Source organism: Macaca mulatta, chromosome 18 (assembly GCF_049350105.2).
Source record: "Macaca mulatta isolate MMU2019108-1 chromosome 18, T2T-MMU8v2.0, whole genome shotgun sequence".
NCBI lineage: Eukaryota > Metazoa > Chordata > Mammalia > Primates > Cercopithecidae > Macaca > Macaca mulatta.
In genome coordinates, this window is record NC_133423.1 from 61,437,654 (window position 1) to 61,463,247 (window position 25,594).

Below are 25,594 nucleotides of genomic sequence, written 5' to 3' on the forward strand. Positions count from 1 at the left end.
TTAGAGTTGTTTAGAGAAACAGAGATCTGGTAAAACCCACCAAAGATGTGTGTAAGTCAAGACTAGTGCTTATCAGTTAGGGAGGGGTGTAGCTTATAACATTTGAAAGACAGATGCAGATATGAGCCTTGAAAGCAATGCAAGAAAAGAAGTGGTTATTGTTCTGGGATTGTGCCTACTCAATGAACACTAAATAGCTAATTTGTAGAAAGCTACTCGTCATCTAGAGACAAAAGACTTGGGAAACCGGGTAGGTTGGAAAGAAAAGATAAATCAAGATGAACAAATCTTGAGGTAAATAGCATTAATTAATATGTAATTATGAACTAATAAAATAATAAATAATTCTTGAGTTAAATAATTCACTAGCCCATGGGGAGCTGGTGGCAAAAGCTGCTTCTCTGCTCCTGAGCTAGTTAATAGGCATCTAAACTGGGGAATACACCCCTTCTCCAGGCTGATGCTAAGGAATGGTCATCCTGAGCTTCTGAGAAAGAAGAAGACTGATGGGACAGTGAATCAGGGAATGACGCCGGGATCAATGACACATGAGGTCTGGCAGTCAGCCCACTCATACCTGTAACCTTCACTCTTGAGCAATGCCTTCTGAACAGACAGATGCATACAATGAGTTCTGGAGACACGTGAATATGCAGGAGAAACTGCAGTCTCACCCAGCGGAGAGAGATTTTTCACTCTAGAGGAAATCAAAGTGAAGAATTATGTGATGATTCTTAGATGAGGTGGACAAAAAATTCACCCTGTATCAGGGCTTGGTTATATGGCTTTCGTTTAGTTGCTATAAGAAGTTATCTCTCGGCCGGGCGCGGTGGCTCAAGCCTGTAATCCCAGCACTTTGGGAGGCCGAGACGGGCGGATCACAAGGTCAGGAGATCGAGACCATCCTGGCTAACACGGTGAAACCCCGTCTCTACTAAAAAATACAAAAAACTAGCCGGGCGAGGTGGCGGGCGCCTGTAGTCCCAGCTACTCAGGAGGCTGAGGCAGGAGAATGGCGGGAACCCGGGAGGCGGAGCTTGCAGTGAGCTGAGATCCGGCCACTGCACTCCAGCCTGGGCGACAGAGCGAGACTCCGTCTCAAAAAAAAAAAAAAAAAAAAAAAAAAAAAAAAAGAAGTTATCTCTCACACAATAGGGTTTTGTCTTTTGTGTGGAAATTACCATTCCTTCCAGCCAGTGGGAAGTTACTGGAAGATTGCTCCTCCCTCCTTAAAAGGACTGGTTGAAGAAGAGGATATTTGTAAAGGAGTCTGAAGATTTTAGTGGAGGAAGAGTAACCCCATTGTAACAGATCTTGACTCATTAATTAACAAGGAGAGACTGGAAGGGAACCTTTCTGAGCTTGGCACGCCCTATCTGGACTGAACTATTGTAATAGTGTTACTTAGACTGGACAACGCTGAATTTGAGAAATGTACAAATGTCTGACTTTTGAATGATTGTTGCCAAGGTTATAGTGAAAGGTCACATTTCTGTGGACGGGAGTGAGCTGTCTCCTGAGAGGAAGGGATAGTCCTAGTGTCAATCATTCTGGGGAGATATGATTCCTAGGAAGAGAAGTGAGGACATGAGGAGACCCACAGCAGAACAGGGGGAAGGGGAAATGTCCCTGGAGGCCAAGGGTCATTTGGATCTAGAGTTGAGGTTCTCATTGCTGTGTGGAGTAGCATTCCCATGGGATTGAAATTAGCACCAAGTGCAAATTAGGTGCTTGCCATGGGTAAATAGGTGAGAAGGAGGCACATCGGGATTCTGGGATGGCTCTGCTAGTGGGCAGCAATGCATTATTTCTAATTGACTTTTGACTTAAACTTTCTATTATCCCCAAGGCCCCAGCAGTCTTTTGAAATGACCAAAAAGTCATGGTTGTTCTCACTAGTGTTCTGGGAAATCTGCAGAGCCTCTAGTCACACTGCGGCTATTGATCCTAAATAATATTCCAAACATGCTTCTGAGTTCATGTCCCATGGCAGAATTCATTTTTGTGCCACAAGATCCACACAAATCTTTTACTTGTTTTTAATTCAAGCTTTTTTTTTTTTCATAAATTCCTCTGCTTTTTCTTGTAAGTTTGTCTCAAACATCATATAGTTGACCTGGCAGTATTTTGTAGCAGTGTTTGAGGAAACCTACAGTTGCCATGTCACAGTCCAGGTAAGCCACCGAGATGAGTAGGTGTGTTAGACTAGCACCTGTTGGTGCTGAATTGTGCAAGGCAGCCTGGCTCGTGGGCAGAGGTCAGGTCCCACCCCTAAGATTAGTTAGCTCTTCCATAGCCAGAGATTTCTCATAGGTCCAGAGTGAGAGTACTCTTCTTCATTATCTTGTTTGCTTTCTGCTGAATATGTTGCAATTCACCTGAATTCCTGAAGTTTTGTTCTTTAGTCTAAAGTCACTTCCCATTTTTGATTCTTTGTTATTGCTGCTCTTACCCTTCAAACTAAGAACATAACAAGGGAAAATAATAAATTGTTTTCCCATTTTGGGTCATTATCGTTTTAGCAGTGACTTCCAGTTGACTTTGCAGTTTGAGGGATGGGGTATTCAGATAAAGACAGTTCAGAAAACTCTTTATGCTTTATGATACCTCATGATGATTTAAAATTAATTTTATAATAGAAAGCATCCAGTTCTAACTATATCTAAACTGAAGCTCATATTTTTAAAAAAATCAATAAACTATTTAAAATCATAATTTATATGGGAAAAGTATAAGCAAAAAATATAAGCAATTTAATTTATCCTCAAGTCATATTTATGTTGTGATCTGTAAAGATTCTTCTTTATATGATAAAAATGCATTGCTTTTTATTGGGACTTAGATTAGTATGCTCATGATGGACAAACAGGAAATTTCAAAATCATTACTAATACTACCTTCAGTTATTAATGTTCATATTGCACCTAGAATATTGCAATACAAGTTAAAAATATCCATAATATGTTTTCTTCCAGTTTTTCTAAAGTAGATTCTTACAGCTTTTATTTTGCAGAAGCTAAAAATGGAAACTCACAGCAATTGTCATATTAGTCATTAGGCTTAACAATATCCTCTATTACACAGCACAGTGAAAACAACCAGAGGATAGCAATTTTAGAGTTTTAGTCTGTCAGGACAGTTCTAACCGGGCCAGACTCTTATAAATCTGAAGATAAAGTTGAAATCATAGAAAGACTAAGAATAGTTAGAATAAAGAAAAACACTTCAAAGTCTTTTATTCCCTAGGTATTAAAGCCATATTACAGCACAAACGGGTTCATATGTGCAAATTCACCAAAAGTGACACTTCTGTAACAGTAGTTATCCTTTTCACACATTGAATAGATGGTTCTCCATTTCCGTCAGGATGAAATTAAATTCCTCAGCATGGTTTGTCATGAGCCATTTTTTTTTTTTTTTTTTTTTTTTTTTGAGACGGAGTTTCATTCTGTCGCCCAGGCTGGAGTGCAGTGGCCAGATCTCGACTCACTGCAAGCTCTGCCTCCCGGGTTCCCGCCATTCTCCTGCCTCAGCCTCCCGAGTAGCTGGGACTACAGGCGCCCGCCACCTCGCCCGGCTAGTTTTTTGTATTTTTTAGTAGAGACGGGGTTTCACCGTGTTAGCCAGGATGGTCTCGATCTCCTGACCTCGTGATCCGCCCGTCTCGGCCTCCCAAAGTGCTGGGATTACAGGCTTGAGCCACCGCGCCCAGCCATGAGCCATCTTTCTAACCTAATTCCCAGCCACGGGAGTTCTTCATCTAACCAATCTGAACCAACCCCTTTCTGCTTCCTTAGCCTGGGGCACTCTCACAGGTCTCTCCGGAGCTTCTCATGTCCTGTTGATGTTGTGTTATCTTGGAGCATTCTCCTACCTTTTTCCTTTTCTTTGCTGGGCCTGTCTCAACATTGTGCTTCTTGAAAGCTTTCTCCAGCTAAGTTAGATAATCTCCTCTAAAATTCCTTAACACCTCAACCCTTCACTCTAACAGTGAATTCAAAGTGGTGAGGGAGGGAGATCGGTACTAGGGTCTCCTTTACTCATCTAAGTTCAAGAAAACCATTCTACTTGGGTTTCTGAGGGCTGGCTGGGGCTGGGCCTGGAAGCTTTCCCCGAGGTCATGCTGGAGGCACGTGGAGGATGGGAGGCGAAAACGCTGGAGTGGAGAGAAGTTTGGAGAACTTTCTCTGAGATTGGAAGGGCTCTTCCATACAGAGACCTCCACTGAGGGGTGCCTGGGAGATTGGCACTGGGAATCTCAACTTAGAGTGTCTGAGCCCTTAAAGCTGAGCCTCATGAATTTCAGGGAAGCCCCAGATTTCAGGGAATACATGGCTTAGACGATGAGGAGTCTATTAGACTTGAACCAGAGTGAGATGAATGAAGCTCATACCACCCTTTCGTGATTACTTGGCTGTCTGAAATTCTTGACCTTGAAACTTTTGAATGGACCTCGAGGAGTAGCATCACATATCTGAGGGGAATTTCCTCCGGAATCCGTAGGTGGGAGCTCGGGGGACATAAAAGTCAGTTTAGAGAGAAATAAGAGAATATCCCCCTAGTGTTACAAACGACATCTCTATGAAAAAGTGTAGCCTAGTGGGCTAGGAATGATTGCCTTTCGTCCCTTTCTGATTTGGAATTGTTTCCGATAGGAACTGGATTTTATGCATTTCCTTTCTTTCAGCCCCTCACACAAAGCTTGGCCGACTTTGGGTCCTGATAAATAGTCGTTGCATGATGTAGAATCTGTAAGCCTCGTTTTAGAAGGTTTCGTGTGGTAGATATTCCTCTGACCACCTGAAAAACTTCATTTTGGTACCAGTAATTAGTAAACCAATAATTTACATCTAACAACAAAGTCGTTTTTAGAAGGTGCATATAAGTCCCCCAAACTGTCAGTTAATAGAGCACTGAGTGTAATCACTCGTATTTTGGTTGCGTAAAAATGGTTAGATTCGAATTTCTTATATTTGGTTTTAATTTCTGACATGCCAAAACCTGTTTATTCATGCCATTTGGCATAAATTCCTTCTGTCGTGTGTTTTGTCATGTTAGTCAAATCTGGAGAGAATACTGTACATGTATTTTGCTTTAATCTGAAAACATTGGCAGAATTTGTTCAGACGTCGAAGGGCAGATCCGCTGATCCAATGACAAGGGTGTTCCTGGCATCCAGCAGGGCCCCTGTCGAGGCAGGGATCCCTGCGGGCGGATTGGGGTTCTGCATTGAGATGCACCGCGCAGCGCCGGCGATGGTGCCGCCCTGGGACGATCTGGCCTGCCAGGGCCTCTCTGCAGGCCGGGCGGGGCGGCAGCGCCGCGGGGCAGACGAGGGGCGTGGGAGAGCTGGCAGAGGGTGCGCCAGAGACCGCTTTCCCGAGCGCGATCGCCCCGGTGGCTGCTGGGGAGCAAAGGGGCAGGCTCGGGCAGCTCCTCAGCTGTGCCGGCGATGATAAAACTTGAGAAATAACAAGGAGTGGCATCTCCGCGTCCTCTGGGTCCAATCTGGTTTCAGGAGTGAAGTTGCTCCCGGGCAGGCAAGCCTGAGAGAGGCCAAAGACACTTAAAGACAAGCAGCGGCGAGAAAAGCACCTCCGCGCCCCACACCTCAGCAGGTCTCGCTCTCGGCACCCTCCTGGCGCCCGCGTTCTCCTGGCCCTGTCCCGCATCCCGATGGCCGCCGCTGGGTTCCGGCGCTCCGTGCGCGGAGCCGCCTGCTGGCAGCTGCTGCTGACCCTCGTGGTGAGCCAGACCTCGCCGGATAGGGCTGGGATGGGGACGGGGGTGGATCCGCTCTGGACGCTGCGCGGAGCTGAGGCCAAAGCGGGCCGAAACGTGACCACCGCGGCTCAGATCAATGCTGCGGGTCTGGTAGCCGCCCCAATTTCGGGCCTGCAAGAGTGAGGAGAGAAAACGCGTGCTTGCGGGTCGACTCTGGACTCAGCTTTTTGTTTTGAGACACCGCGTTCGATTGTTGGAATTCTGAGTCGCGCTCAGGCTTCGCTGCGCTCTGGCGGGCGCAGTCGCGGGTTGGGCAGGGGGTTGGGATTCACGCTCCTCCCCAGGTGGTGGAGCTGCTGGTGGTGGTGGTTGGAGGGCGCCTTTGGGTGGAGAGGGAGGAAGAGAGCTTGTTGGTCAGTATTTTAGGACCCCCGAGAGCTCAAAGCACAGACCTGAAATGGGATTTAGGGGCTGCCCCCTCCCCCGCTCCGGGTCCCAGTTGACCTGGATGGGTTCGTTAGTGTGTGCAGCCGGGGCTGTGTCCCTCGGTCCCTTTGTGGGGCTGCCCCTGAGAAGCGGGTTTCTCGGTATCTCCCCTAAAGGGTATTCAGAAGCTCACGCATGCGGTCTACCCCCGCCAGCCTCCCAGCCGGGGGCGGGATGTGCCCGGGGCGCGAAGGTGTGGGAAGCCTGGGCCAGAATGGGGGTTGGGGTTGTGTTGTGTTTGGGGGATGCGGCCGAGGTGGGGAGACGGGTAGAGAGTGACAGTGGTGCGGGATGATGGATGCGGTGGGGTTGGGTAGTACTTGGAGGAGTGCGCGATCAGAGCACAGCCTGGGGTTTCGAGTCTCCGGAAACCTGCTGCCCAGGACCAAATCCTCTAGGAGAGGAAGTTAGAGACAATGCTCTGAGAACATGGGAGACTTGAAGTGTTCGGAACTCTGGCGGCGCGGTTGCACGCGAAGCTTCAGGCTTCAACAGAGTTTCGTTCCGCACGCTCAGAAAGGATCCGCGGACCTGCGACTTCCGGCATCCACGGATGTGCATGGGGTCCGATGGAAGCGAGGTGTATAGTATCCGCGTCGGCAGTGAGTCGAATCTGGTCTCGCGGATTCTTACTGCTTCCTGGCCCTCCACCCTGGCAAGTGGGAGTGGGTCTAAGGGTTGTCCTCCCTTTAGGTCAGCGAGATATGAATATGGGATTGGTAGTTATGATCTACGATATGTTTATGCAGAAGGAATTGGACAAATAAGCGCATCTATTTGCCCGGGAACTGTTCCGACAAAGTATCTGAGCTTATGAAATGACTACAAATGCAAACTGCTTGCAAAATGTGTTCTTTTGTAACATATTTAAAAGCTTTTTCAGCTTTTCAGTTTACAAGCATGCATTTGGGGTTTTGTGTTTCCTTTACAAAGGGATTGAGGATGGGGAACGAAACTGCGGGTGCTGCTCTCAGATTTTCTCGCATTCGCTCATGGCTTCTGGAGGCCATAGAAGACCAGGAGATGTCCTGGCAAGGCATGGGTGGGGGTGTCGGGCTGTGGCAAGGAAGAAGGTGGGCGTAAATCTAAATGGAGGAAGCTTCAGCTTTGATCTAGGACATACTGGTTTAAGATTTTCTTTAAAAAAAAATAATTCCATTGAGTTTAGATTAAATGCTATATCTGGAGACTTAAATATCCGAAATTGTACATAAAATGACAGTTGCTTTCATCTGCAATTGTCAATTTACAAACACTTGCAGTTTCGGACCGAATGGGTAAATTAACACTTCTCTTGACCATCTCATGTCTGTATTTCCTTCCTTTTGACTCATACGACTCTCAACTTTTCACTATAATATTAATGACATCGCATTTTAGAAACACTTTTCATTTTATAGAGACTTTAATGGGTATCTTTAAACCATTATTTATCTTTAAAACATTGCTTGTTCTAAGGAGACAGCTTTTCAAAGCAAGTCTTTAACAAGAATCTGAGACTTGTTAAATTTTAGTCTTCCCAGTAAGCAGCCCAACAGGTTGAGGAATTTTCCCATTCTGCACTTTTCCTGTATCTCCTTTCCACCCTGTGCCCCACCACACTCTGAAGTGTAAATTCAATTTCTAATAATCACACGCAGAAAGAAAAAAATGAGAGGGGAATACTAAAAAAGAAGTATATCAGAGCATCTCACTATTGTTAAGTTTTTGATTGCCTCAGAAAGTGTATTTTCTTCTTAATGTAACCAGAATTGTTAGGGATGGTGGAAGCTCATTTTCATGAGATCAGTTGTCTTCTGCCTGTTACAAATAATACGATTCTTTTAAAAATATGTGTTGATACTGTTACCAAATCCACTTTAAGAATTATGTTATCTATTATACATTATAAATGGCACATACTTGGACACAGCTAATCCATCATTTTGTTAAACGGGCTCCTTTTCTAAAGGAACTAAAATAGTTGAAACTTTTGAAATAACTCCCCTCAAACCTGTACTTTTCCTCTTTGGAGTTTATGAACTCTGCCTGCAACCTATGTTGATAAATAGGCATCCAAATTTTTATATTTTATAGGGTTAATGTGAATAATGTGAGTCCGTACCAGAAAAACTTGTGTGATTGTTTTGCTCTTGATAATAGTTGATATAATCATCATTTTAAAATGAAAGGGACTATAGTAATTTCTAAAGACTTTTACATTCATGAAAAGAAGATTATGGCAAATAAAGGAAGTAGAGGAAAACTAGTTTTAAAACTGCAAGCTTAAAAAAGTCAAAATTGTAGTATACGTATATTTAGATTGATGCATTATCAGCTACCTTACTAAAAGGAGATTGTTGATGTTCCTATTGAGATACAGCTAGATACGGAAGCACGTTCTGAATAAATAAATGTAAACTCATGCACATTTTTTGGTCCTGTTGTAATTCCCATGTGGCAGTCCTGTTCCATAGATGGTATCTGTGGTGACCTGTAGTTAATCATACTTTCCATTGAAAGTGTGATAGCTGGAATTCCCATCTTACAATGAGTTTGGGTAGAAACAAATTTATTATACTCATCTAAGTACTGAGAATGCAGAGCAGTAAATCTTGCAATTTACTTTTTGAAGTGGTAAGAATTGTAAAGGTAATATTTCCATTCTGAGAAGACTTATGGCCACAGGAGAGATGAAGAGTTTAAAATTCTGTAATTATTGTGTTCATCCCAGAAGATCCTCTTCACATTTAAGACATACCATAAATTTCCATTCTTTTTCTTCTTTCTCTACTGAAGCAGGGTGTCATTTTAGAAAGCCTACTTTGTGTATTTACTATAAAATTAAACACTAGCATAAAAGTGAAACAACTGCAGATAACACCTTTAATTTTCATTCTCTCTTTGGCATTAAATTTTTCAATCAGGATTTAGTGATTTGTCTGATAAGCTTTCTATCATGCAATTAATACAATTTGCTTAGTACTGTAAAATGCAACAAACCAATTTATTTTGCTTAGGCTGCAGTAGGTAATACTTTACATTATCATTTTTAAGCTTAGTTTTTTATATTTTAATTTAAAATATGGGCACTCTTGTATATAGAAGTTATTTTTATTATAAAATAACTTTAAAGGTCATTAGTTCATCATCATTAATATACTAGTGTGTTTACATTTTTTACTTTATTTTATTTTCAATAATGCATCCAAACCTCACAAAAACATAATCTCAATTGAATTCATAGTTTCAAGAAACATACTATAACTGAAGTCTATATTGAATATTATCCCTTTCAAAAGTTGTATTAATGAATTAACTGTACATTCTTTCTAATAATGTCCTATGTGGCAATGAAAATGAATGAACTACTGCTATATAGTTAGGAACTTTGAAAATATTAGTAATGTTCCATTTCTTAACCTTGAATGTGAGTACCCTAATGTTCATTTTATTATTTATTAAAACACACACGTATGCTATATGTAATCGTTGGTATTTATAATTCATATTTTAGGAAGAACATTTTTAAAAAAGGAAAGAAATGAGCAGCAGAGGGTATGAACTAAACCAAACCTCTTGAGTATAGAGAAACCCTGCTCTAATTGATCAAGTAAAAAAAGAAAAGGCATAGATAAAACAATATTAGAAATGAAAAGGAAGTACAGTTTTGGAGAGAACAAATGTTAAAAAGTAAAATAATAATATTAATAGATAATTCCAATTAATTTGAAAATACAGACAAAACAGACAACTTCTTACAAAATACACATAACCAACATTGACTTGAGTAGGTATACAAAATCTAAATAGACCTATAACCATTAAATAAACTGAATTAGAAGCCAGAGAGCTCCACACACACTTCTTTAGATCCACCAGGCCCGGGCTTATGATAAGTTAATTCTTTCAAAATTATATGGAACAGAGAGTCTGTACTTTCTGTAAATTGTTTCAAACAACAGAAAAATACAGTACTCTTCTTAACTCATTTTATGAGGATTGTATGAAGTTGAAAAATAGTAGCCTGATCTTACTTACAAATATGTGAAATGTTGAGATAAATTGAAAGCAAACCGATATATTTGTAAGCATAAATATATGATGTTCCTATAAGGCTTATCTCAGGAAAGGAAGCATGGTTTCACATTAGAACATCTATTACTGTATTTTAACATAGTATCAACAAAGAAAATGTATCAACAGAGAAAAATTAATTATTTCAAAATAAGTGGAAACAGTTCGTTTTAAAAGAATTCATATAATTCATAGTACACTCAGAATATAGAGAATGAACTTTTTTTTTTTTTTTTTTTTTTTTTTTTTTTTTGAGACGGAGTCTTTGCTCTGTCACCCAGGCTGGGGTGCAGTGGCGCAAACTCGGCTCACTACAAGCTCCGCCTCCTGGGTTTACGCCATTCTCCAACCTCAGCCTCCCGAGTAGCTGGGACTACAGGCGCCCGCCACCTCGCCCGGCTAGTTTTTTTTTGTACTTTTAGTAGAGACGGGGTTTCACCGTGTTAGCCAGGATGGTCTCGATCTCCTGACCTTGTGATCCGCCCGTCTCGGCCTCCCAAAGTGCTGGGATTACAGGCGTGAGCCACCGCGCCTGGCCGAACTTTTTTTTTTTTTTTTTTTGAGATGGAGTATCTCTCTGTCACCCAGGCTGTAGTGCAATGGCATGATCTTGACTCACTGCAACCTCTGCTTCCCAGGTTCAAGTGATTCTCCTGCCTCAGCTTCCTGAGTAGCTGGGATTACAGGCTCGCGCCACCATGCCCAGCTAATTTTTGTATTTTTAGTAGAGACGGGGTTTCACCATGTTAGTCAAGCTGGTCTCGAACTCCTGACCTCATGATCTGCCTGCCTCGGACTTCCAGCATGCTGGGATTACAGGTGTGAGCCACTGCACCTGGCCAAGAGTGAACTCTCTTAATGTAATGAGTACATTCATTCTTTTAATGTAATGAATGAATGTTATAAGGAAAAAAGAAAAAGACTCATAATTAATGGCAAAATTATAAAAAATATTCTCTTTAAGTTAGAAACAAATCCATAATGGTCAGTATAGGTGTTTCTATTCAGCATTCCAGAAGAGGTCCTAACAAGCATATTAGATAAAAAATAGCAATAATGAAAGACTTGTAGGATTAAAAGAAAATAAACCTAATTGTCATTTTGCCAGCGACAGGTTTAACTGCATAGAAAATCCAACACTATCTATTGACAGATACTAGAACTAATAAAAGTAAGCAAGTTTCATGAATAGAAGCTTAATATTTTTACATGATTGCATATATTATCAAGGGACAACTCAAAAATATGTTAAGAGGAATCCCATTCATACAACAACAAATCAATGTATCTAAGATAAATGTAACAAAAAATGTGAAAGACCTTTATAGCAAAAATTACAAAGCTTTATTGAAAAGCAAACATAATTCGGCTGAGCGCAGTGGCTCATGCCTGTAATCCCAGCACTTTGGGAGGCTAAGGCAGGTGGATCATGAGGTCAGGAGTTCGAGACCAGCCTGGCCAACATGATGAAACCCCATCTCTACTAAAAATACAAAAATTAGCCGGGTGTGGTGGTGCGCGCCTGTAATCTCAGCTACTCAGGAGGCTGAGGCAGGAGAACTGCTTGAACCCCAGGGCAGATATTGTAGTGAGCCGAGATCATGCCACTGCACTCCAGCCTGGGTGACAGAGCGAGACTCCATCTCAAATTGGGGGGGGGGGGCGGAGAAAAAAACAGCAAAAAGGAAACATAATTCATAAGTAATTGAGAATGAATCATGTTCATGAATGGAAAGTCTCAAGAGCCCTAAATGTCAAATCCTCTTTAAATTAACATTTAAATGAAATGGAATGTCATCAACATCCTAAAAGAAATTTTTACAGAACTTGGGCAGCTGATCATAAAATTGTTTTGAAAGTCAAAGTCTAAAAAGAGCAAAAATACTACTTTAAAAAAGAAGATTGAGCAATGGGGACTTCGAAATTTTTGAGTATCTGGTATACATAAAATTTTAATAAAGATGTGTCCAATAAAAAAACAAAATTGAAGCACTCTGTTTATCAAAAGATTTTGTAATAAAAGGTAAAAAGCAAACTATGTAAAGCTATAAGAAAAAAATAAATTTAAAAAATGCAAACTTAAGTGATTAAAGGAGAAGAATAGACAATTTACAGAAAATAAATGGCAGATAAACACAAGAAAATACAGTCAATCTCACTAAAAATTAATAAAATGCAAATTAAAACAGCCGTTAGGTTGGCAACATGGAAGAAGTCATACAATTATTTGTAAGGGAGGATATGGGAAATAGAGAGATTTAATATGCTGGGGGCATTAATAGAAATTGATATTAGTACTTTGGAGAGCAACTTCGCAGTAGCTAATAAAATTGAAGATGTTCATGTATGGCACAGTAATTTCTGCTGTAGGCAGTGCTGCTCACATAGCATCATTTGTAATAGAAGAAATGAAAAACAATCTAAATAACCATCAATAGAAAATGACTAGTAATAAACTGTGGTACATTTATGGAAAAATCTCAAACATACTGTTGGGTGAAAAAAGCAAATGGCAAAGGGGTGCATATGAACACATACTACCCAATACCAGCTTATATTTTATAGGCCCAAGCATATACTATATAATAAAAGTATAAAATCCTACTGAGGAAGTATAAATTCTAACTTCTGAAAAAACTATTCCCTGGAGAAGAGTTGGAAATATAATAGAGCATAAGACTTTAGCCACATCTGTAAATTTTAATTAAAAAATGGAGCAAAAATTGCAAAATATTCATTTTTTTAAAGATCTAGATGGACACAGAGCATTTATTATGTTCTAATTGATTTAAATATTTCAGTTAGCTGAAATATTTTGAAAAGAGATGTGAATAAGTATATATTGGGCGTAGCGTTTTTTTGGGATTCAAAAATAGCAACTATAAAGTTACAATATATTTCAACCAATGGGTGGTTTGTTGAAGGAAACCATTTTTCATCCCAAGGTGGCAACTATATGCTTAAGGAAAATATTAAATTAAGCATATGTATGATTTTTTTTTAAAGGGCAAACAACGTATTACTTCATTGTCCCAGTTTGCAATCTGGTTAGGATTTTCTGAAAACGACTTCTTGGCTTATTATACCTAAATTAAACAGCATTGTTACATGTTGGCCCTATTTGTCCATATTTTTGAGATATTTTATTTATTCTGACTAATTCAAGTGAGGGTAAGGTGAATTTTTGAGAAGTACAATAATTTTAGATCACATATTAGAATAATTTTGATAATGTATATATTTGTATATAGATATATTTACAGTTGTTATGTTACTATGAGTTAAAATCTTTTAATTTGTGTAGAAATCCATTTTATATTTGATTATATCAGAAATAAAATACTTCTTTGTGGTTATTATTCCATTTTATTGTGTTGAAATTACTTCTGTGAATTTGTAAATTTGACAAGGCCTTTCACTACCAATTTGTAGAAGTAACTGGAAAGAGTCATTTTTCGATCAACGTTAGTGCCCTTTTTTGTTTTAAACTGCATTATTGAAATATAATTTACATTCGTAAAATTCACCTTTGTTAAGTGTACAATTCAGTGAATTTTAGTAAATTTGAAGAATGTGCAATCATTACTACAATCTGATTTTAGAAGTTTTTCATCACTTTAAAAATAAGCCTCATGCCCATTTACAAGCACTTCCCATGGAAATTTACTTTGTTCCTGCCTATTTACCTATTGTGGACATTTTATGTAAATGAAATCATACAGTATGTGTTGTTTTGTTCTAGTTTCTTTTACTGAGTATGTTTTATAGGTTTATCCTTGTTGTAGCATGCATAGTACTTAACAAAGTAAATTTCATTGTATGGATTGTTTTTACTTTTTGCCTGTTGTGAATAATGGTATGTACTGTGAATATTCATGACAAGTTTTTGTGTGGACATAGGTTTTTATTTCACTTAGGAAGAGTGGAATTGATGGATCATTTAAGTTTATTTTTAACTTTTTGAGAAATTGCAAAACTATTTTCCAAAGTGTCTGCACCACTTTACATTTCCTCCAGCAATGTGTAGAGGTTTCAGTTTCTCGACATCCTCACCAATACTTGTTATTTTCTGTCATATTTATTTTAGTTATCCTAGCAAGTAGGTATTGCATTGTGATTTAGATAACCATTTCCCTAAAACCTAATGATGTTGGGCATCTTTTCATCTACTTTTTGGCCATTTTAATATCTTTTTTGGGATAATACCTATTCCAATCCTTTGCCCATTTTTCTGTGTTATTTGCCTTTTTATTATTGTGTTGCAGGAATTCTCTAAATATTTTTGATACCAGTCCTTTATTGGTTTGAAACTATTTTCTTCTATCCCATGAGTTATATTTTTCACTTTTGTAAAGAAAGTGGTATTTTTCTGGAGAGCAGAAGTTTTTACTTTGAATAAGTATTATTTAACAACTTTTCTTTATCACTGTGTTTTTGGTGTTGTGTATAATAAATCATTTCCTAACCCAACATCATAAAGATTTGCTCTCAAGTTTACCTCTAAATAATTTATTTCTTACATTTATGTCTGTGGTTCATTTTGAGCTAATTTTCATGTATAGTATGAGGTAGGGGTTCAAATTCACTTTTTTTTTTTCAGGAAGATATCAAATCATCCCAATACCATTTGTTGAATAGACTATTTATTTCTCTTGAAATTTCTGCAAGCTAACCATAAATGTAAGGCCTTGTTTCTGGCATTTAAGTTCTATTCCATTCATCTATATATTTATTCTATTGCCAGTACCACTCTGTTTTGATTATTGTAGCTTTGTACCAAGTTTTGAAATTGGTAAATATGTCTTTCAATTTTTTTTTTGTTTTTCAATTTTATTTGGGTACCTTGTATTTCTATAAAGACTAATTTTCAATTTATTCAAAAAAGTTATCTGGGATTTTTACAGAGATTGTATTGAATCTGTAAATTAATTTTGGGAATGTGTATTCTGATCCATGAAGATGGGCTATCTCTCTATTTATCTAGGTCTTTAAAATTTTCCTTCAGCAATGTTTTATGGTTTTCAGTGTATAATATTTTATTTCTTTGATGACCTTTATTCCTAAGTATTTTATTCTTCTTAATACTCTACGAATCAATTTTCTTGCTTAGTTTTCAAATTTTTCAATGCTAGTGTACAGGAATGCAGTCACATGTTCATCTTGTATCCAGTAGCCTTACTGAACTCATTTATTTAGACAGTTTTTTAGTGGATTCCTAGGATTTTCTATCTACAAATTTATGTCATCTGTGAATAGAAACAATTTTACCTTTTCCTTTCCAATTTGGATGCCTTTGATTTTATTTTCTTGTGTAATTTTCCTGGCTAGAAGCTGCAGTATAATGTTAAATAGAAGCATGGTGAAACCCCATCCCTACTAAAACTATAAAAATTAGCTGCTCATGGTGGTGGGTGCCTGTAATCCCAGCTACTTGGGAGGCTGAGGCGGGAGAATTGCTTGAAGCTGGGAGGTGGAGGGTGCCATGAGCTGAGAGCATGCCATTGCACTCCAGCCTAGGCGATAGTGTGAGACTCAGTCACAAAAATAAATAAATAAATAAATAAATAAATAAATAAATATAAACAAAGAAGCAGTTAGAGCAGAGCAGACATCATTGTCTTATTCCTGATGCTAGAAGAAATAATTCAATCTTTCTCCTTTAAATATGAAATTAGTTGTTGTTTGCCATAAATGAACTTTATCATATTGAGCAAGTCCCTTTCTATTCCTAGTTTGCTGGGGGTTTGTTATAAATGGGTGTTGGACTTTGTCAGTTGCTTGTTTTATATCTATTTATATGATTATGTTTTTTAATCTTTATTTTCTACTGTATTAATGTGACCTTTTAAATTCTAGATCTTCAGTCTTGCTGGTGAAGCCTGCAAAAAGGTGATACTTAATGTACCTTCTAAACTAGAGGCAGACAAAATAATTGGCAGAGGTGAGAAATTTTAAAAGTCTGTTTAAAGCAGAAATTTAGTTTACATAGGCTGGAAAGAGCATGAAAGAGCATACCTTTGCCTTTTGGAGGTAGCCTGAATCTACTAACAAGGGATGTCCCTCCAGGGAGTAAACGAGAAGTTATCATTCTTCTAAAAATGTGAAGATGAGAGAAATATGTTATCAGCCCTAAAGATGTTTATTTTACTTTTTTGCTAAATATTTCCACCTGTGACAGATTTGAATTAATGTGTAAACACGACTCATGGACTGAGCAAATGAATCCTTTGAAAGGTTGTTACTTATATGAGTAGTAATTTATCCACTTGCTTTCTGTTAAGACAAATAGTTGAAGAATGGGATGGATGACAGGTACATTTTGATGTTTATATGCATTTTATTACCCATTACTAGAGGCCAGAAATCCCAGGGAAGAAAGACTCAATGTGGAGTTTCAGTGTGGGGCCTTGAGAAGCTTGGAACACACAGAGTATCGTGGGCCTGCAGGGGAAATTGTGTACAGAAAAGTGCCAGTGGGAAGAAAAATTCGGAGATCAGATTTTTCTTATGTGACTCTTTACCAAACTCATACACTCCATCGCTCTTTGGCTCATGACTTCTCACTAAATATAGGTGTATCTTAAACCCTCAGATTGTATTGTTAGGGAAACTCTTCTATATGTTTATTCTGGTGTGTTGGGGGCATGTAGCTAAGTTTTGTCATGATTATAACATGCCCACATCTTTATCTGGAAGGTCATTTTCATAAGTCTATTAGAAGCATATAAAGGTTTAAAACTTTATTTAATAAAAGGTTTATTTAATAGAAATATACAGTCGATAATTATTTTTTAACTGAAAGAAAATGATTATTTTTTAAGTAATGTAAAAAACAGGTTTAGATATCTGGTAAATGCAAAGTGATTGGCTGATTTCATCCCACTTCATGGTTTTTAAAAAGATTATATACATTATTTTAACACATTTTTTCTTCTCATGTGTTTCCACCTTATAACTTGGAAATTTTTACTTGCAGTTAATTTGGAAGAGTGCTTCAGATCTGCAGACCTCATCCAGTCAGGTGATCCTGATTTCAGAGTTCTAAGTGACGGGTCAGTGTACACAGCCAGGGCTGTTGTACTGTCTGATGAGAAAAGATCATTTACCATAAGGCTTTCTGACAAAAGGAAACAGACACAGAAAGAGGTTACTGTGCTGCTAGAACATCAGAAGAAGGTATTTAAAGTACATTAAATATTTTCAGGCATTTTTTTCATTAAAATACTCTCATTAAAAATTGCAAAGAGAAACAAGGATAAATAGGGTATTTTCCCCTTTTGTTTTCATTTTGTTTCCTTTCCTTTCACTTCGCTTCCATTTTCTTACCCTTTTCCTTCCCTTCCATTTTTTCACCCTGTCCCTTTCATTCCTTCCCTTTTCCTTCTCCTTTCCTTCCCCTTCTCTTTCCCCTTCCCTTTCTTCCCTCCCTGTCACCTTCCCTCTCTCCCTTTTTCTATCTTTCTCTCTACCTCACTCTCGTCTCTCCCTCTCTCTCTTTCTTAACACTTGTTGAACTCTGGTTTTGGTTTTACTTTATTAAACCTAAATTATTTCTCCTCTGTGAGGGCTTCTTCCACCTCTAAACTCTAACTGTTGTCTTTTGTGCACTGGTGTCGGTTTGATTATCCCTCTATTATAGAATTCAGAATTTTTTTAATGCAAAGCCTTTACAGTGAGGAATGCCATTATGAAAGTAGTCACAAAATGATGAAAAGTTTAGGCTGGATTACACCTAATCTGTGTTAACTGTATCAACAATAAAGCTAATTTAAGTTACAGCTTAGCACTTTGCTAAATGTTTAATGCAATTATTTATTAATTAATTCTCATGAAATAAAATATCTCCCTTGCTGCATCATGAAATGAGATGGACATCACTAAAAAGTCTAATAGAACTTTCTCCCGTGATAGAGACGTGCACTGTCCGCACTGTTTGATATGGTAGCTCAATATTAATGGCTACTCTGCACTTGGCATGTGGCTAGTGCAACCGAAGGATAGAGCTTCTTATGTTATTTAATGCCAGTTAATTTAAATTTAAATAATCACATGACTTATGGTGGCCAAGGGCTACCGTATCAGACAGTGTATATAGAGCACTGTGGCAGTGAAGGACATATATTTTCTTTCTCTGACCTAAGGGCATGAGCTTTTAACTAAAAGAACAGGTAAGTGCTATCTGGAGATTGTTGTAGAGAGAATGTGTTCTATATCTCTATTTGGGACAAAGCAAGAAGAGCTAAGCATATAATGGTGATTTTCCTAACATGAAAGTATAGTCAGCATTAGAATGGTGTACAAAAAGAAATTCTCTGTTTCTTGAAACCTATAAAATCTGGATATATTCTTTCTTAGCCTTCTAACGCAGAAAGACTTTATTAACTGGTTTAGCTTCAGCATGGAAATGCCTGACACTGAACCTCTAAAGAAGGGTTAGGTTTATGAGCTGTCCACTATTTTACACAATGTAGACTGTGATGCTTTTGTTTATTTATGTATTTGTTTTTCTCTAAATTCAGGTACTGAAGACAAGACACACTAGAGAAACTGTTCTCAGGCGTGCCAAGAGGAGATGGGCACCTATTCCTTGCTCTATGCAAGAGAATTCCTTGGGCCCTTTCCCTTTGTTTCTTCAACAAGTAGGTTTACATCTTTTCTGGTTAGGATTGCTTTAATTCTGAGAGTCTGTTTCATTGAGATTTAATACCTCTTTAAACATATAAAAATAAACAGATCTGATTAAAGATGTTCATGAGGTGTAACAAAAGTAAAATGAGAAATAAAATCACTAAAAACCTAATAATAGGTTTCCACTGAGAAAGGCTCTAAAGCCATTGAATGATCTCTATTTGTTTATTTGTTCATTTAGCAGGGAGTTACTGAGCACTTACTATATCCTGTGGGAGGTACTGCTCTAGGTCCTAAAGATAGAAGTAAATTTAGTCATGGCCCTTGCTCTCATGTGGTTTACTGGCCTCGTGAAGGAGACAAAAGTAGGATAATAATTACAACTTTTAGTTGTAATTACAACTTTAGTGATGAGTGCTATGATTCTAGTATAGAGCTATTTGGTGATTTGGTAACAAATGAGATGAACATGAAACCCTGAGGTAAGGTGGTAAAAAACAAGAGAAGGCTTAGAGAAGGAGACAACTGAGTTGAGTCCTGAAGAATGGAAAACTTTTCTGCAGGTGAATAACTGTAGAAGAAGAGGGAAGTACAGAAGTGAGAGCTCCTTAGAGGAGCTCTGGGTGGCTTAGGCTTCCAAGTTGTGATGGAATGGAGCAGGTAGATGAGGCTGAAGAAGGAGGTAGGGGTCAAACCACTGTGGACTATGTGCATTCTACTAGTAAGTTTATCTTAATAACAAGGAGAAATTCTTAAGCAGATTACTGACATGATCAGGTTTACTTTTCTCATTAAGATCCAAATGGAACATGTACAACTGAAACCATTACTGAAGTAGGGCTGTGGCCTTCTGCTTGCCTTTTTCCCCTTAAATTTCCAATAGTGTACTTGATATTTAATACTAATGGTGTAACCTGTGTACTAATTGTTTCAGTTTTTAACTATCCTTCTACTGTCATTCACACTTACTTTTTATTCTACCCCAGTGCTAGATATTTGTTTATTATCCATGAATATTATAACTTGAACACTGATGAAGCATGTTAAGAAATGATTTCTAATTGCCAAAGCTGTGCCAATCATAGCTAGTTTTACCCTTTGCTTTACAAAACCAGTCACCATCTCAGTCCTCATTTCCTTGACATATTTACATTTGACATACCTGACCTTTCCCTTATTTTGGAAATGTTTCTTTATTTGGCTCCTAGGACACCACTCATCTAGTTTTCCACTTACTTCGTTGATCACTCCTTAGTAGGTTTGGTTGGATCTTCCTCATCCATCCTCCCAGCCTGCTGTCCCAGTCTCTAAACTTTGGAGAGCTCCAGGGCTCAGTCAATGAATCTTATCTCTTGTTTCTTGATATTTACTCTCTCAGTGATCTCATCAGATCTCCTAACTCTACATACTATTTATACACTGAATACTTAAAACTTGGCATTTCCAGTCCAAACTATCTAATTGATATTAACACTTGGAAGTTTAATAGGGTTTCAAACTAAACTTATGGAAATAAAATGCTTGTTATTTCTCCTAAAAATAGCCATCTCAATTAGCTGAGTTCAATCCTTCTAAATCTCTGGGCATTGGAGTCTGATTCATAAGGTTTAAGCTGCAGAAAACATAGTTCTGTCTAAGTTCTTAACAGATAAGGATTTATTACCATTTATTAAAGAGTTTACAGAATTGTCCAGAGGGCTGAAGAAACAAACTTTAATTGAACTTTCAGGAAAAAATCCTCAAGCTAGCTACACCACAGAATCTACAACCAAGGGACATATTGCCTTCTCCATGATAGAGAAGACATTATTTCAAGAACCAAAGTGCCACTGGCACAGTGAGGAAAACACCATAGCCATATTCCTCCTCATGCAACTTCAGAACAGTCTCTGAACTGTGCCAACCAGCATCAGTGAAAAGATTGATCTGTATCTTATTTTGTAACACAAAGTTGGCAAATATCTAGTAGTACATATGCTATTGCAGAAAAGGAAGGAAAGAAGGAAGGAAGGGAGGGAGGGAGGGAGGGAGGAGGGGAGTGAGGGAGGGAGGGAGGGATGGAGGGAGAGAGGGAGGAGGGAAGGAAGGAAAGAAGGAAGGAAGGAAAACAAATGCATCTGAACTGAGATGTCAGAAAAAATAGCAGAAGTAGCAAAAATGAGACACCTGCCTACCTGAAAGAAAGAAAGAAAGAAAAAGAATGAAAGAAAGAAAGAAAGAAGAAAAGAAAGCAAAGAAAGAAAGAAAGAAAGAAAGAAATGTAAACTGTGATGCCAGCAAAAATAACAGAAGCAGCAAAAATGAGACACCTGCCTACCTCACTTTTGGCTTTCTGATCTTGTTCAAGCACATCTGACCATCCATGTTTAAATCCAGAACTCTGGTTTCAAGAGATTCTGCAAAATTTGGGGATTTTATTTTTGTTTGAACATTTCTAGCATCTGCACTATGAGAAGACACTGTAGAAGGAAAATGAAACAGATATTGAGCTTCAATTTAGCCTATATGTCTATTCTTCTTATAGTTATTTGATTTCTATATTGTACATTATTGGCATAGGTACATTTTACTGAGATCCCAAATAATAGTGGCTTAAGCAAGACAGAAGTTTATTCCTTTCTTGTAAAAGTGTGATCTGGTAAAAACGCTCTAATTTGAGAAAACACCAAGGACACAGGTTTCTTTACTTTTTAGCTTGGCTGTCCCTGCAGGTTCCAGATGACTCCCCTCTGTGTCCAACAGGGAGAAGACACTCTCTCACCTTCTAGAGCACAACTGGATTTTGCACATATCATTTTTGTTCGTGATATTAAGAGATACTAGCACCCTCCAACATAGCATCCTTGACTTTCATCTTTATACCACACATCCAACCCATCAGCAAATTCTGATGGCTGTACCTTTAAATTATGTCCAGAATCTAACCACTTCTCACCACCCCTATGGCTATCATGTTAGTCTAACTAACTACAGTCTCTTCTCTGGGTTTTTGCGGTAACTTCCTCAGTGGTCTACCTGCTTTTTCCCTTACCCATCCAACCACATCTAGTCATGCTTGACAAAACAGCAGGTATTACCTTTAAGGATATAAATCAGATGATGTTACTCTTGTCTAAATTCTCCAGTGGTTTTCCATTTGACTCTAAGGAAAAGCCAGCATCCTCGAATTCTCCAATGTGATGTGGCCCCTATTACCTCACTACCTCTTTATCTGCTACTTCTTTTTTCCATGCTCTTTCTATTCCAATCACAGTGACTTTCTTGCTACTCCTTGAACATGCTAGGCAAAACGCCGGCTTGTTCCCTTGCACTTCCTATTTTCTCTGCTAGAAAGATCCTTCCCTATTTATCTTCATAGCTTATTCTTTTAATTTTTGTCAGTTTTCTTCCTAAGGTACATTCCAATTGGGATTCCCTTCTTCATATGAGAATCCCTGTTTGCCTTACTCTTGCCAACAATGGTTATTATTGTTCTTTTCTACCTTTTCTATTGAAATTATCTCTTTAAAATGAAAAGATACATCGGCTGCATTTTAAAAAATTGTAACTGAATTTAGTTTTAATTGTTTTCATTTTTTTTTCCACTTTTAGGTTGAATCTGATGCAGCACAGAACTATACTGTCTTCTACTCAATAAGTGGACGTGGAGTTGATCAAGAACCTTTAAATTTGTTTTATATAGAAAGAGACACTGGAAATCTATTTTGCACTCAGCCTGTGGATCGTGAAGAATATGATGTTTTTGATGTAGGACTTTTATTGATATGCTTGACTTTAAATTATTAAACTATGTTTCTTCTGATGCTTACTCCAGCTACTCTTTCCTGTCTCCTTGCACTCCCTTCTTAGAGGGTATCTTAGAATCAAGGGGAAATAGAATGTGCAACATTTTGGAATACTTGGTCAGCTCTTTGTCTCAACTGCTGTTAGGTAAGCCTGAAATGAAGCAAAGAGGTTCAATACTGAATGTAAATTTCAATGTATTTAGATGTAAATGTCAGTAAATTTCCAAACAGTTGGTTTTGCTTATGAGATAATCTCTCTCTCTTTCTCACTGGTTACTGGCACCTTTTCTTCACTTCAAGGCGTGTCTACAGTTGATTGGAAGAATCCTCTTTCTATACTGCTCTTACTTCCCTTTTTGCCTTTCTTCCACACAGATGATTATTTGATCACATCTGAGAACTACATAAGAAAGTGAAAGTGGGAGACCAAACTCAAATAAGGGTTAATAAGCCAGTATTCTGATATAGATGAGCTTATAGTCAATGGGAAATAACTCAGATAATTTTCAGTATGATATGGTAAACGCTGGGAGGTCATGTGTCATTCCTGTGACTCTGATGGAATGATTATTGGAAAGAGAGATTCTGTTCCTACAAAAAGAGAGAAGAGATGCTGTGTAAACAAACATGACTGATGTCCCCCATGTGACATGCTTTGCATTTGCTTAGAAAATTTTCAATTCAGTGTTGTAATCACATGTTGAATAGAAATATATTCTATTTGACATTACATTGCCTTTAATCATCAATGGGGAAATTAGTACATGTATTTCCTCAGAAAAATTCTTACAAATATGTGGTCTATTAGGTAAAATAATAACAGCTCAGTAGTTACAAATTGGGCATTGCTGCTTTATTTAGATAATGTAGTAGGAATTTTTCCCATTGCAGTGAGTTTAATTGTTCTCTCCAGCATAATTTTCTGATTACAGAGAGGATTTATATTCACATTTAATTCCTCAGTCTAATGGACAGAGTCAGCCCCGACTTCACTGTACTCTGACCTCGGTTTTATTTGTGATAGCCATTTCCACCACATACTGAATGATCTTTGCAGTAAAGTGTTTCTCTATTTGGTGCTTTGATAATTAAAAACCTAGTGAATACAAAAACTTCAAAGTAGTTTATTATTGAAAAGATTTCAAAGCAGTTAGTAGAGAAAGCATCTTATTCTGTCTTGCCAGAATCTGATATTAATGGAACTTTCTTCTTGCTGTTTTGCAGTTGATTGCTTATGCGTCAACTGCAGATGGATATTCAGCAGATCTGCCTCTCCCACTACCCATCAGAGTTGAGGATGAAAATGACAACCACCCTGTTTTCACAGAAGCAATTTATAATTTTGAAGTTTCAGAAAGTAGTAGACTTGGTAAGTCTGCTTTTAAGAATAAAAAGAATCATTTTAAACATGTCTGTGTACATTTTAAAAGACATTGAGCTTTTTATACTCAAGGCCAGATCAGCCTGAGATAACGTTGAACTAGTATCTACTTACCAGAAAACACTTAATTCCATCACTTTCAATCAATATGTGCCTTACCCAGATAGTACAGAAGTTTTTGTCGTTGTCAATATGATACTAATTAACTGTAAAGGCAGCTAACAGTTATTCAAGCTTTGTATGATACTTAGTTTATGTATTTTATTTCATTTCCTCATTATGTGAGTGTTTCATTATTCTCAACTCCAAGAGAGGACATGCAGGGTGGAATGAACAATAAAACTAAAATCGGTATGGTTTTTTTTTTTGGGGGGGGGTTTTATTTAGGAAGGTGTTAAATGGTTTCCACTGAGGGTACAATTTTTTTTATGTTCCTATTCATAGTCTCTTCTTTTAAAACTACTACCTCACTACTTCCAATTTAGAATGAATACCAGAATAACTTCAGAGAAACTTACATCAAATGTTCTCCATTCTAAACACTTGCTCTTACCTGTGGAAAACTGAAGTATTTTAGTTTACCTGGCCCTTAAAATGTGGCACTTATGATGGCTTCTGAGACTTGTAATATGGAGAATAACTACTCACAATAAAGTTTAAAGGAAGAGGATTCAGTCATAAAGGATGACTTTGCCAATTTGCTTTTTAAAGTTTTCAGTAGTTGCTTAGATCTTCACTGCAATATTATATCTGCTTTTTCCGTCCACGTTTTCCTTTGTTAACTTGATGTCATAGATGTTAACTTCTATGGTACAGTTTAAAAATTTTTTTAAAATTATTGGTTTGGAGTTTAGGAAACTTAGTTTTGTTTCTTTTTAAATAAATTTTATTGTGTATACACTATTGTGTATAGTGAAGGTTTACAACATGATGTTATGGAATACACACAGATAATAAAATGGCCACTATAGCATAGAAAACATAGTTTTTAATGTAGGGTCTGTTACTAACTCACTGTGGAAACTCATGGAAGTCCCTCTGAGGTTTCTTACATGTAAAAGGAGCTCATTACATTAGATGACCTATAATGTTTTTAGCCTCACAATTCTATGACATTACATTATATATTAAAGGCAATATAATGTATTGCCTTTAATTAATTAGCAATGGGATATGCTTTCCCTTTTTCCAAAAGGGGTAATTGGTTTCAGGCTTTCTTGAGGGTTCTGTTCTCTTCCCTAGTAACAGAGAAAAATAAAGGACAAACACATTGATGCGCAGCTTAACCCAAGGTACTTTAAGTACATTTTATCAGTAGGTTCAGATCAGTTGAGGCTGTGATACTAAACTGGTTTATTAGAACAAATCAAATCAGGAAGTAGCAAAAAGATTATAGAAAGGAGAGGCTGGACTACTAAAGGTCGATCGATCATCTATATTATTACTGCATACCCCTAATCAGTCTTGATTTAGCTATCAATCAAAAGTCCAATTTTTAAAAAATCTGATTATTAAGGACACATGGTTTATTCCT

At 37.9% G+C, this 25,594-nt stretch overlaps 1 protein-coding gene across 2 annotated transcripts in view; it reads left to right on the plus strand.

Moving 5' to 3' along the window:
• Positions 1 to 4,750: 4,750 nt before the first annotated feature.
• The window catches only part of DSC3 (desmocollin 3), a 53,458-nt gene continuing 32,614 nt past the window's right edge, over positions 4,751 to 25,594 (plus strand). For both annotated transcript variants that reach the window (XM_015121770.3, XM_015121769.3), the window contains exons 1-6: positions 4,751 to 5,745; positions 16,123 to 16,207; positions 17,243 to 17,442; positions 18,786 to 18,905; positions 22,486 to 22,641; positions 23,904 to 24,048. In XM_015121770.3, coding sequence (XP_014977256.2) covers positions 5,677 to 5,745; positions 16,123 to 16,207; positions 17,243 to 17,442; positions 18,786 to 18,905; positions 22,486 to 22,641; positions 23,904 to 24,048 — 775 coding nt within the window. In that variant the 5' untranslated portion in view covers positions 4,751 to 5,676. The remainder of the gene's footprint in view (positions 5,746 to 16,122; positions 16,208 to 17,242; positions 17,443 to 18,785; positions 18,906 to 22,485; positions 22,642 to 23,903; positions 24,049 to 25,594) is intronic.